The sequence below is a fragment of the Varroa destructor genome, unplaced genomic scaffold (assembly GCF_002443255.2).
Source record: "Varroa destructor unplaced genomic scaffold, Vdes_3.0 BEIS01000002.1, whole genome shotgun sequence".
Taxonomy (NCBI): Eukaryota; Metazoa; Arthropoda; class Arachnida; order Mesostigmata; family Varroidae; genus Varroa; species Varroa destructor.
In genome coordinates, this window is record NW_019211455.1 from 52,483,958 (window position 1) to 52,498,071 (window position 14,114).

The 14,114-nt window shown below is 40.9% G+C and overlaps 2 protein-coding genes across 2 annotated transcripts; one reads left to right on the forward strand and one right to left on the reverse strand.

Moving 5' to 3' along the window:
• Window positions 1-125: 125 nt before the first annotated feature.
• On the reverse strand, window positions 126-4,789 carry LOC111245997 (uncharacterized). Its single transcript, XM_022795137.2, has 2 exons — window positions 4,078-4,789; window positions 126-3,011 (listed from the first exon to the last, which is right to left on the reverse strand). Exons 1-2 carry the CDS (start codon window positions 4,113-4,115, stop codon window positions 1,688-1,690), a joined length of 1,362 nt encoding a protein of 453 aa, XP_022650872.1. The 5' UTR covers window positions 4,116-4,789; the 3' UTR covers window positions 126-1,687.
• A 1,047-nt stretch (window positions 4,790-5,836) lies between these two features.
• Prp16 (ATP-dependent RNA helicase l(1)G0007) lies at window positions 5,837-13,778 on the forward strand. Its single transcript, XM_022789852.2, has 8 exons — window positions 5,837-6,096; window positions 6,464-6,818; window positions 7,066-7,412; window positions 7,785-8,201; window positions 9,310-9,590; window positions 10,384-12,010; window positions 12,614-12,854; window positions 13,296-13,778. The coding sequence occupies exons 1-8, from the start codon at window positions 5,982-5,984 to the stop codon at window positions 13,465-13,467; spliced, it is 3,555 nt and encodes a 1,184-aa protein (XP_022645587.1). The 5' UTR covers window positions 5,837-5,981; the 3' UTR covers window positions 13,468-13,778.
• The last annotated feature ends 336 nt before the right edge of the window (window positions 13,779-14,114 follow it).

Below are 14,114 nucleotides of genomic sequence, written 5' to 3' on the forward strand. Positions count from 1 at the left end.
GCACATAAAATTCAGATATTAAAATAACATAACTTATATTTGGTTATTACTTTGTGCCTTGCAGTAGGCACGTTTTTTCCTTTAGCTTAATTAGCTATGAAATTCGCAAAATGATAAATTCCATGTTTTAGTACTATCATAGTATAAACTTTATTAATATTATTCTGTGATGTTGATGGAAGTCAGATAAAGATAATGACAATGTTACATGGACTCTATGGCTATCGGTAAGAATAATCAACTTCTGGTGACGAGTAATAGGCATATATGTGTGTGTGTGTATAAGTAGAGTCTTCTTATCCAGTTAAGACTAAAACACCATCGGTAATGCGATCTATAAAATCTGAGACATTGTACGACATGAAAGCTTGAAAATAAATTGTGCTACGTCTTTCTCGTTTCGAAGACTACTCGACTACAATTATATGATTAAAAAATAGATAACATGACTTTGCTACAATTTGTACACTTTTGAACACCGCTCTCTTAAAATACTAGATAGAAAAAGAGGTAGATAGTAAAAAAAGAAAATAGCAAAGATTATTAAAGAGGGTTGATACTGCCATCTACTGCAGACGTCTCATAGTCGCGACAGTTTTAAAAAGCATTTCAAAGGTTAAGTCAAAGCGCATTTTAGAAAGGTTACTTTTTCTAATTCTAATCAATCGGAATCAACGAGATGTCTTCAGAAAAGTGAGATCCTCTTATGTACCTGAGAAATGCGAGGCTTATAATTATTTGACGCGTAATCCTGTGCTAACCATCGTCCGATTCTTTAGTAAGATGCATAGCAATAGTTCCCATTTATGATTGAATAATTATACGCAAGTGTTTATGCTAGTATTAGTAGAATACAGAAGTATGTTTAGAAGAATATAAACAGAATAAGTTCGGGACAGACTTACGACTAGAAAATGTGCAGTGATCTATTACACAACTATGCCAACACATAGAATAAGATATCAAGTAGATTGCGTGCTACCCACACAAGCATATATATCTTGTGTAGCAGACATTTTGCGCGAGAAGGCATAAAGTGTCGCTTTGAACGTGAGCTGTTGCTTGACTTATAAGAACTCAAAAACCATTTTACCGGGATTGTTTTTCGAAATTCAGTGCTGATTTCTATTCTAGAACATTATATTACTTACGTCCTGCGACAAATTTTCTTTGTTAATTTTTCTAACTATCATCCTACCGGACGATCACTTCTTCTGATTACGGCTGACACAGTCCTGAAAACGAACTCAGTGTACGTCAAGTTCGCAATACCATAATGTGGTCTTTTTGTGTTCTTTTATATTTAATTATTTTAAGTTCAGAATAGTGTCTATGCAGGAGGTTGTTTTTGACCTCTTAGCATTCAGTGTTAATTTCGTGGATATTAATTATTTATGATCCTATTTGAATTTAATGTCGTGAGTGTTAAAAGCATGAAATCAAGTGATTTTAGTGTGAATGCCTTCGCTTCACTTGGGTCGAAAAGTCAATATATAGGTTTACTAAACAAGTACCTAATATTGCGCTGTCTACACACACCCCTTGCCCCAACGATTTCTCCGATACTTTTCTCCAATTCTGTGTGCTGTCTTCTATGCAAATGCTGCTCTAAATACTTATAGTTTATATAATTGCCGCTGCTGTTATAGCGGTCCCTTCTCTTACTATTGACGTTGTTGCGAGTCTCCTACAACTGACTCTTGCTGAGGTCAAGTACTCCGTTAACAATCACTGATGGTCGGGGAGATCTTGGCGAAGTGCTCAACTCCATTAGAGCTAGGGCTCCTTCGAGACGCGTCCTTGCGATTTCACGCAAATATCGTTTTGCTGGAGGTGGCGTAAATGATGACTTTGGTGTAGTCGGTTGGGGACGCGATAAAGTGGCCAAAGGCGACGTTGGTGTTAGAAAAGGTGAGCTGTCTGCTGGCTGTGCCGTAGGCGGGGAGACTAGGGCCGATGGTGAATTCGAAGCTGAGGGTGAGACCGGCAGTGCACGAGGTTTATGCGCTTGCGGCGATAGAAGCAGCGTCGACGGATTAAGAAGGGTGAGGACGCGAGGGGAAGATACGACATGTGAACGCGGAGTAGTTGGTTGAGCAGGACGCTGAATAGGAGCTCCATTTACTTCTGATACGACCGAGGATTGCAGGGCAGCCGGAGGCAGGCGGTGTGTCTGGATGGAGCCTTCTAAATTGAATTGTTCACACGGAGGGGAACTGTGTGTATCTCCCACTGAAGAAGAGCAGTGCACAGCTATGCTTTCGTCCTCGTTGCAGCAGGAGTTTACGGGAGTATTAGAGGTAAGGGAAGAAAGTGTTGCTAGTCCTGCAGTGTCTTGTTTATTTATCTCCTGCTCGGAAATGCTGCTAGACATGTTTGAGGTTAGTGTTGTGGCCGGGGAAACCGCTCTTGTAGATGTGATTAGGGCCTGTTCCTCCAGAGGACTGATGGGAGCAGGCGCGTCGGGAGACGGCGGAGCCATCTGATCAAATTCTGTACCGAGGACGCGTTTTGGCCTTTTTCTCTGTTGTCGATAGCGTTCTAGCCATTCCACGACGTCCTGTGATTTGTTTTCGGTATTTTCGCGAATTTCTATTGAAATTTCCGTTCGCACAAGTGGTGCGTACGGATGCTGAGAGCAATGCCGATTGGCATGGGTGAACCGGTTAGTGCAGCCTTCTGGTGCGGAACATTTAAATGGCTTTTCGCCCGTGTGAAGACGTTGATGCGTCTTAAGCTGGCCACTCTGAGCGAATGCCTTAGTGCAATCCGGGTAATCACACTGATATGGTTTCTCGCCGGTATGCGTGCGTAGATGGGCTTGAAGACTTTTGCCTCGCGGAAACACACGATTACAAAAATCGCACTTTATTTGACAAGGGGAGGTTGAGCCTTCACGAATCAGTGATGTGATCGCATCCAGTCGAGGGCGACCACGAGAGAATTTCGATGACGGTGAAGGCGAAGGACTAAAAGAGGGCGACGCCCCATTCAGAGTGGCTAGGGCCGATCTGCAAAACGATACGGTGTTGAAAATAGTTATTCGTTACCTTATTTAACTTGGAGTGGATATGTATAAAAATCGTGACGGAAAATTAGTCTGTTTATTTAAAAAAATGGATGATTATGATACCGAATAATAATAACCGTACGAATCAGAGGGCGATAGATAGCGTGAGTGTCAGCACAGATGAAATATCTATAGATGAAATATTTTTAGCTACAGATAGCTATATTTTTTGAAGCACAAGCGCTGAACTGATCAGTGAGCGTTTAATCGTACCATAATATAATACTATATACATTTTGGAAGTATATACATATTAAATTTAAAAATAAAATGGCCTTGAATGCTATCACGGAGAAGAGATAATTTTTGCACGAGGTTTTTTACTGATTTATTTATTATATTATTAGAGTTTTTGTTAGCGAAAAAAACTAACTCACATCTAGATAATTCTGACAACGTCCCTAGTCGCCTATTTCACCTAATATATGATTCTATATATCATTAAATCATACAGCTTCACCGCGTATGTGCTTTTCTAAATATTACTTAAACGATGTTATTAAAAGTAGAGGTTTGCTTCTTATACCTCAAGCTTAAGTACTGTGAAATTTGTAGAGCGAAGGCTTGTATTGTTACGAAATGTAATAGTAATCAAGAACACAAATAACACAAGAACACAAATCCTGATTCCATTAAACTACGTGTCTTTTGAAATTCTTGATGAAACTTCTTCTCTACAGGTCTGATACGTTGTTTTCACTTTTCAAATGAGACAACTATTTGGCTGAAACTGTATATCCAGTTTGAAACTCAGTTCACCTTCACCAGTCCGTAAAGTTCACAGAAGCGCTTGACGTCCATCTTAGCTCACCCCAAAACGAAGCCCGCACAATAGACCTAGCTTGAATCTGTTAGAGTCTATATTGATTCCACTTCAAACCTTTTCCCTAAGATCTTGCAGATATCTATAGTCTACATTAATATCTCACTTTGTAAATTGCACTTTTCTCAAGCAAATTTCCAAAACCTATTCCAACAAACACACAATATTGCCAGCAGTCACTTACCTCTTTGGCGTTACCGCTTGAGGTGCATTTTCACTCATGTTTTCTACTGGCGATATAGTTTTGTTGAGGCTCACTCACAAAGCTCACAGAATACACATACACAAATAGTAATTCAGAAATATTTTTTTCTATACAACGATTTTCAAAACTTGCTGCCGCTATCTTTATGTTGCCCGCCAAGGCGTTGTTAGCAACAACTCCAGTTTAAAGGCGGCTCCGGCGTGCTTTACCCAGCGATGTTGAGATATTGTTATTAAATAGACTAGGAGCCCAGTATACACAAACATAGACTGAAAGGACTACGCAATCACACACACACAGACACACACTTTAGCCTACGCTCTCTCTGCATTCTGGTCAGTCGGCGAAATTTTTTTGGCGCCAGACATCATCACAATCAGCGCTCTTTGGAGTCAGCATCAGTGAGCGATTGCTGTAGCACGCAGCGGACGTGTGAGATTAAAGGGAGTATAAGAATAAAGGGCGCCCCGGTGCCAGAAGTACAAATGAACGGGTGTCCTAAACCTGGCTAAGTTTGCAAATGTTTGAATTCCGAATAATGAAGTGAGCGCCAGACGAAAACGGCGATTTTCAACCAACCAAAACAAGCATAGGGGTGGCCGCGCCCTGGCGATATTTTTTCTTGTGATGTCGCTATCGAGTAGCGTCGGCAGACGAGCCATAAACTAAAACTAGGCAGCGCTATAGAAAGCGAGTGCGCTATTAAAGCCGGTGGTTAAATTGGCGGAACTCCAGCAGCGACAGTTTCACCCACATAGTGCCACCTGGTGGCCGAAACAAGCACAAAAAGTACCGCCAAAAAGTCATCTCCGGAATTTCAACATGCGGGATAAAAGATGACGAAAGCAAAAATAATGGAAAGAAATAGAGAAGGTTAACAACAGAAGAGGTGGACGGAACCTATAGAGATTAAGCACGCGAACAGCTGAAGGGTGAAGTGAAGAAAGCATCCGTTAGCATTTTAAGAACTAGGTCAATTTTAAATTAATTGGATCTTAGAGATGGATAAAGAAGAAGCGTTAAGGATAATAATGGGAAGGTCATTTTAGATGAACCATTACTGAAGTCAGATAGGAAAGGTTCTGGCTGGTAACCTATGGACAAGCAGACTTTGCCGGGTGAGATTTTGTATTGGAACAAAATGCCGGATAGTTTTTTATTTGTGGTCCATATCAAATAATTAACATCATTTTTTCTTGATATTTATTATCTTATATTAATACTACGAAGGTATTGTCTATGCAGTGAATTTTTACATGGCAAAATTACATTCCATTGGGACTAATGCATACTTTCTACGAGCAATTACCCGTGTTTCTCAATCATCATTTTCTGATTTCAAAAAAATTTTTCAACATTTTGTTGGAATGAAAAACTTCTTTTAATATTAAATTACTACGGAATCAGGGTTTGCGCTTTGTACATGAGCGAATCGTTAACGCAAATCATACTACAATATCAAATGCTATCCTTTAAATTTTTGCGCCTTTGCCGCTAAAAACTCTGCAAAGCCCAAAAGACTCTAGACTTTTTATTATCGTTGGAGAAAACTTTTCAATTTACGTCTTAGCTGAGAATAAAAACCAAGTAAAAAAAAATCTATTTGTATTGAGCAGTTTAATTGCTGCACACTGGCTAGTCCCACGCACGGCACGGGTTGTGTTTGCTCCTATCCTGTTTGCTTGGCTGTGAGAGAGGGTTCCGATCGGCCCCTCAGACAGTCAACAGGAAGTCGACATCGAACGTCGTTCGACAACATTTCATCACGTATAGTGGTGATGGGCGGAAAACTCCCCGATAAAATGTGCCAGTGCTAAAAAATACGTTGTAATGTATTTGTGCATCATAAACACTTTGCTAAGTTAATTTAATCAGTTAGCGATATGATGTCGGAAGACATTCATCGCCTTGAGGCCCCAAAAGAGGAAGTCTGTGGGCTAATGATTAGGAAAAAGGCCACTGCAGAACACGAATTCAAAAAACCTCAGCCGCCAAAAGGTATGTAAGCTTCTTATTACAGTAGTAAATTATATGTAGCTCATAGTTAGCTTGAAATTATGTGACTGCAGTCAGTGTTCCGATAATTGTTAGTTTAATTTTCGGAAACTCAATTCCGTGTTTGATAGAGAATACTTTCACTGTATTCTGGTGGTGTCGCATATTTTTTAGAGAGCATTATTCTGGTATTTTGATAATTTTAGCGAATTTAACGACCGCTACTACGCCTAGCTAGTGCTACCATTAATACTACTCACTTCGTTTTTATTGAGTAGCACTCAAATTGCAAGCCATGGAACGCAACGAGAGTACGCATGATGTGTATGGTCACTTTGGAATCAATGAATCTAGATGTATTTATTTTCAGTTTCTCTTCTCGGCCTCGATGCACTTGCAAGGGAACGTCGCCTCCAGAAAGAACGAGAGTCAGAGAAACACAGCAATAGGGCCAGGGACAACTACCATGAAGGGCTTCGAGAGTCTGTTAAGGCCCGTCCAGAAAGGCACTATCGTGATAGACTGGTCGAGACACCCACGCATACCGGAGGGGTAAAAGAGAACTTTGAGCGAAGAAAGGCACTTCAGAGTCGAGGTATCGAGGTCAAGAACGACCAGCGGCAAAAAGAGCGCGAAAAAAAGGATGACCATCGAAATGAACGATCGAGAAGTCGCGACGATCGAGCGAGTCCAAGGGATCGAGATCGAGACCGTAACCGTAACAGGTAAATTACAGTTAACGCGGGTTCGCATTTTAATTTTTGATATAGATTTTTCAAAGCTACTCTAGTAGTTCTTGTGTTTATCCACTTTTAACTTCTATGCTTACCTGTCAGCAAAAGATGAACATTTAGTTAAACAATAAAAAACAACTGGATACATCCATACGTATCTTGGAAATCTAAGGTGAAGACGAAGAAAACAAATAAAATAATTGATTTGCTTTCTTCGATGACTGGTGGACAACGGTAGACGTTTCAAATACAGTAGTCACAGTCATCGTGATTTAGACATATCGGAACACCGAAGCAGATCCCGTTCTGACCGATCCGAGCGATCACAACGCACTGAGAAATGGGACAGGCGTGATTTTTCGGAGCGATCCTATCGAGATAGGTCTCGTGAAAAAGAGCCATCGTCAACGAGAAGCGGCGTTAGCGATTCGTCCCGGAAAACTTTACAGAGTGAGCGAAAGAATTGGAGCATTCGTTCAGATCGTAGCACGAAAAAAGACATGGAAACACCTAGGCATCTTAAACCGTATGATACACCATCGAATTCAAATTGGGATGATGAAAGCAGCGACCTGAGGAAAGAAGGTAAGCTTTGTAATCAAGTAGCTGTAGAAGAGCGGAAGATCCAGAGTTCATCTGGATGTATGCGATAGGATATTTTCAGATAGTTAAGTGTAACGCACTTGGACGAATACTTCCTATATTGGGCTTACTTCAGATATTAATTCTTATTTACTGGGGAGCCGAAACCATTATTTCCGTAGGAAAATTTTCAGCTATTTTTGAGGCGGTGATGTCTACGCTTAGCATGTCAGTCTGTCGCTTGCCCACGTATCGTTTTATAATCTGTTTCAATACACAAACGAATTGGATCGAGGCAAATTATCTACTATCTAAGCTGACGGTCATACTTCTTTAAAACGATCTTATTTATGCTGTGTATTGTTGCTCATGCAGGTTGGGAGGAAGATGATGACTGGAACGCAGAGCAGGTTCGCTTGGACCGTGAATGGTATATGATGGATGAAGGCAAAGACGACCCAAACAATTTGTTTAACGACGTTCCTCAGGACTACCTGAACAAGCGGGAGCAACAGCTTGAACAGCGGCGACAAAAAAAACTTTCGGCGAGGCAACGTCAATTCAATGCGGACACCGATAAGTGGGAGACAAACCGAATGCTTACCTCGGGTGTGGTGCAACAACTTGAAGTGGATGATGAATTGGACGAAGTGGCTGAGGCAAAAGTGCACGTCCTTGTTCATAATATTATTCCACCGTTCCTCGATGGCCGTATCGTGTTTACCAAACAGCCGGAGCCGGTCAATCCGGTGAAGGATCCGACCTGCGACATGGCAGTGGTAGCACGAAAAGGTTAACAACAGTGAATTTTGCCTACAGACTTTGTTGTAAATTATGTCCAATGATTATCTTTGAGATTTTATTGGTTATCGACGATACATTTTTGCAACCCAGCACACCAAACACATTACCCTTTCGATTGCCCGTTAAGTGCAGCCATATGTTGAATTTTTTATGGTTTTTAATGTATTAAGTGTATGATCATATATCAAACATCTGACATTCGTGCACGCAGGGTGGTGCGTTTAAATTGGAAAAACATTGGCAGGTTGTTTGCCGTAACAGGTATGCGTTCCTCCGTTACTCCTAGTAGTACACAATAGTCAGTCCTTCTTAGAACAAATCTCGTGACTGCGAAAAAAAAACGGTCGTTTTTGGGATTCCAGCAAAAATAAGCCATTATCCAGTGTTGCTAAATAAATCCCGACCGAGATTAAATGCTTATTTCTTTCGTGGTTTCGACGTTATTGAAAGTTGTTATGCGCCTTCTGAAACATTTGAAGAAGGCTTTCATGAAGTAAACCGGGAGATCGTCAATAGAGTTTAGATTTAAAAGATAATTTATCAAAATTCTCCAAAAATTTTTGCTACACCCGGTTGCTTGCTATAGAAGCAGGCGATTTGAAGTGAAGAATACCAGCTTCCAATTGAGTCATCCACACAAGTGCCAGCAGTCTTTTTGAGATTTTTGGTCTGCTAAAAGCCCAAAATTTTATTCCCTTGGAATTTTTCCTACGTAGTGTTTACGAATGACATAAAGCAGTTTACACACACATCAGTATCGCTTGATACTCGTTTACTATTAAGAGGCTACATGTCAAAGAAGAAATGCATTGAAAATGAGTCGTTAATGGTTTAGAACTCGAATCAAAGCCGTAACCACAGTGAATGGTTGCTATATAGGATAGGGTAGCTATCAGGAATACCACTTGCAGTAGATGCAATATGTCTTGTTGAGATATTTATCCTTTTTCAGATACAGTCTTGGAAGCAAAGCATAAGAAAAGTTCTTAATTTAGATGCGTCACCCTATGAAAATTTTTCTCTGCATTACAGTAGTCCTTCTAATAATACTCTTAGTATGTATATATGTGTGTTGATTGTGTGTTTGAAATTACAGGTAGCGCTGTGGTCCGTTTTTTTCGAGAGCAAAAGGAGCGGCGAAAAGCGCAAAAAAAAGAGTGGGAACTTGCTGGAACAAAGTTGGGAGAAATCCTAGGAGTGAAGAAGGAAGATGAGACAGACGAACGAAAAGACTATAAAGAGGAAAATCAGTATGCTAAACATATGTCTGAAAACAACTCTGAAGAGGCAAAGAGTAGCGAATTTGCCAAGAAGAAAACCATCACTCAACAAAGACAGTATCTACCAGTATTCGCTGTCCGAGAAGAACTACTCAAAGTGAGCGTGCTACATACTTGACGTATGCCTATAAAGACCTAGTCCTGTAATAGTAGCTACTTTGGTGTATATTTAATTCAACATTTTTACTATTTTTTAAATCTATTTTTTATTTTTTTTTGCACTTCCTGAGCAAGTCCTCGCTATCATGTTTTCTTAGGTATAACGTCAAGGACTTGCCTTCAATAAGAACATAACCTGAGTGAGTCTTGTTGGACTTTGGTGGTGTTTCGCCACCAGCATGGCAACCACATAATTATTTTTGCCGACGCTGAGATTTGAACCATGAAGTGCGGTAGCATACTTAATTAATTAAGTTAACCATGGCACCGCACTCAAAGAGACGCGTATTAACCACCCAGCCCACGTCGTGTTGAGTCCAGTCTTATACAAATTCTATATATGGCCACTATAAATGATATCAAAGATAAAAAAAATGTACGACAATCTGTACGCGCCACAAACAACGTGCTTCCAACATCCGTAAGTAACATGTAGAACTCTAATCTGATATGACGTGCTTAAGTAAATTGTGTTTAAGTGTCGTGTAAAAAAAGTGTTGAAATGTGGTCAGATATAAAACAGTACATAAACATATATCAAACAGATGACTAGATATTGGTTTTTTGTTTTACTCTTTTAGAACGAGAGGGATCTAGGTCTCTGATCAGATTGCCACATCTATTGTTTAATACAGTCGAGGCTTTCGCAGCAATATTATATTAAAAAAAATTAGATGTTGCATAAATACCTATTCCCACCTAAAGTTGCTTCTAATTGCTGTTGTTTTTAGATTATTCGTGACAATCAAGTTGTCATTATTGTTGGTGAAACAGGATCTGGCAAGACTACCCAACTTACACAGTATCTACATGAAGATGGCTATACTAAATACGGCATGATTGGGTGTACCCAGCCCCGTCGAGTTGCCGCGATGTCAGTCGCTAAACGAGTTTCGGACGAAATGGGTTGTAAACTCGGTGCCGAAGTCGGTTATGCTATTCGATTCGAAGACTGTACGTCGGACAAGACCGTGATCAAGTATATGACAGATGGTATTCTACTCAGGGAGAAACTTCGGCTACATGACCTAGATAACTATTCAGCTATTATTATGGATGAAGCGCATGAGCGTTCCCTTAATACCGAGGTCCTCTTTGGACTTCTGAGGGACGTCATTTCCGAGCGTCATGATCTAAAGCTAATTGTTACGTCGGCCACAATGGACGCGAGCAAATTTGCTGAATTCTTTGGAAACGCCCCAGTTTTCACGGTTCCAGGTCGAACGTTCCCTGTTGATCTGTTCTTTGCTAAAACCCAGATCGAGGATTACGTCGATGGATCAGTCAAGCAAGCAATTCAAATTCACCTGCAGCCAAATCCTGGTGACATTTTAGTTTTTATGCCCGGACAAGAAGACATTGAGGTAACATGTGACCTCATCCAGGAACGTCTCAGCCAGGTGGACAATGCCCCGCCTCTAGCAATTCTACCGATTTATTCCCAATTACCAAGTGATCTCCAAGCGAAAATTTTCCAGAAAGCCCCCGACGGCATTCGAAAATGTATCGTAGCAACAAACATCGCCGAAACTTCGCTTACTGTCGATGGTATATCATTTGTCGTTGACAGCGGCTTCTGCAAACTAAAAGTATATAACCCTCGCATTGGTATGGATGCTCTGCAAATTTACCCGGTTAGCCAGGCTAACGCCAATCAACGATCTGGTCGTGCTGGCCGTACGGGGCCTGGTGTGTGCTTCCGACTGTTTACGGAGAATCAATACAAGAATGAGCTATTGATCACGACCGTGCCAGAGATTCAGCGAACAAATTTGGCCAACGTTGTACTGCTGTTGAAGTCACTCAAAGTAGAGAACCTGCTTGAGTTCCATTTTATGGACCCGCCACCTCAGGACAACATTCTCAACTCGATGTACCAGTTGTGGATTCTGGGTGCGCTCGACAACATTGGCCAACTAACACCGCTCGGTAGGAAAATGGTTGAATTTCCGTTGGATCCCCCCCTCTCCAAGATGGTTATTGTTTCCGAGGAGATGGGCTGTAGTGAGGAAATTCTCACGATTGTCTCAATGCTTTCGGTGCCATCGATATTCTATCGGCCAAAAGGTCGTGAAGAGGAAAGCGATTCCGTCCGAGAGAAGCTGCAGGTGCCCGAATCAGATCATTTGACGTTTCTGAACGTGTACCAGAAGTGGCGAATGGCGAAGTACTCGTCGTCGTGGTGTGGAGAGCATTTTGTACACGTGAAATCGATGCGTAAAGTTCGCGAAGTCCGGCAACAATTGAGAGATATTTTCCAACAGCAGAAGATGAACCTCGTATCCTGCGGAATGGATTGGGACGTTGTGCGAAAATGTGTCTCATCGGCATTCTTCCATCAGGCGGCAAGACTTAAAGGTAGTTAAAAAAACAATCTTTTCGCCGTGACAGCGCAGTAGGTAAAATCGTTTGTTTGCCAAACTTATAGGTATGCGGTAGTCTACATTCGAACCCGGCCGCAGTCTCTATTTCTTGTTGGCAGAAACCAACCAGCTTGAAGTGATGCCGTTAGGCTCAAGTATCAGACGTAACAGACAAAAAAAGTATTTATTAAAGCGTGGACCCTACCAATTGGCGTGGAACTGTCAGGTAGTTTTCCGTTTTTTTTACTGACTGTCGATAAGAAGCCGATTTTTTGGCATTTTTTCCAATTTTAATTCCATCGTAAATTATAAATAGAAATATTTCAGTTCCCTGACTCTTTTTATGTACTGTGTATATGTTGTTAACGCATATCCGATTTGTCTACGAACAAAGGTAGGCCTAGGAGCGTAATGTTACGTAGTTGTTTGGATTTCTCCATTATTAGTCAAAATGAAAAAAAATTTCTGTCATTATGTCAAATTAGTGAACACAAACAACTGATGCCTTTTCCACAGAGGTCAAATACAGAGCGACAGAAAAACTGATAGCGTACAAACTCATGTAATGTGCTTGTTCACCATCAAATATTGATTTCAGGAATCGGTGAGTATATTAATTGTCGTACGGGAATGCCTTGCCATCTGCATCCCACATCAGCTTTGTATGGAATGGGCTATACTCCGGATTATGTCGTCTACCATGAATTAGTGATGACATCGAAGGAGTACATGCAATGCGTAACTGCTGTTGACGGTTACTGGCTTGCTGAGCTCGGCCCAATGTTCTACAGCGTAAAAACAACAGGCAAATCTCGTTTGGAGAAACATCGGGTTGAAAGGTGAGCTTATTTCTATAGCGACTTTGGAACGACATTGCGCCTGAAACTCAATAACAGAACTCAATTATTCAAGGCTAGACCATAGGAAGCATGTGCAATAAGCGGGTGTTGTACACAAGTAGAAAATACAAAACAGTCGTAAGGATATAGGCGGCAGAGGCACAGCGAGTTTTGGATCAGGTCGAATTTATTCTCCTAGACAGTGCCCGAACAAACTGACTGGTGAGCATTTATCCGCTAGTTAGTTTTGCTTCAGTTAGTCTTCTTCAATCGAAGTTTCCTATAGCACATAAAAAATTTGATGGTGATCATTTGAAGCAGTTTTATGGAAAGCCGGTTCAAGGAATCAACACTTAGCGATCGAATACATAGACTTACTCGCGTGAAAACAAGCTCAACATGTTGAACACTCACCTATATTAATATACTCGATTTTAACAGGGATGCCGCAACTCGAATGGAGGAGGAAATGGAGATAGCGCAGGCTCAACTCGAGCAGAAAAAGCGAGATTTCGAGGCTCAGCAGAGCGCGCGATCGACCCGAAGCAACATCTTAACGCCGGGAGCTGCTACCCCTAGAGTCAAGAACACGCCGCGACGAATGGGTCTCTAAGAGGTCTATAGCTGTTAGCCACTGACTCACCTGCTTGGACCCTGTTCAAGAGACTTTGTGTCTAGTGATTTAATAAGACTCCTAGGTTTTTTACTTCAATGAAAATTCTATTACCGTTGCAAAAACTAGCCTTTACTTCAAAACTTTTCGCAGTGAGACTTGTATCAAAAAAGTATGAAAAAAAGTATGAAACTGTCTCTGTATATATAGTTTTGTGGATAGGTGAGTATGCGATAGTCGCATTTGAATTGTGATTATGTAAAGTAATTGAAATAAGACCTATACCATATGAGAATTTACACTGTATTACAGTTTACGTGAATTCATTTAGCTCACTTGATTCAACTTGTAGTCATCAACATGTCTTATGAATGACCTTTATGAATCATTCTCTCTAAGAAGGTTTTACTGTTGCATAGTTATCTATGCGATGACGCTTGATGTCTGACAACCAGCTGCCGGTGGTATGAGCAGATAAGGCTTCCTAGAACATAGTATATGCTGGTAATCAGAACGTTGAGTAAGATAGCATCCGTACGGATTCGAGTTGAAAATTTATTGGAATGGGAACATACCGCTTTGAGTTCTATACTTCAAATAAAAATATTTACCAGAGTGTAGTGGCTCGCAAAAAAAACTGCACACAA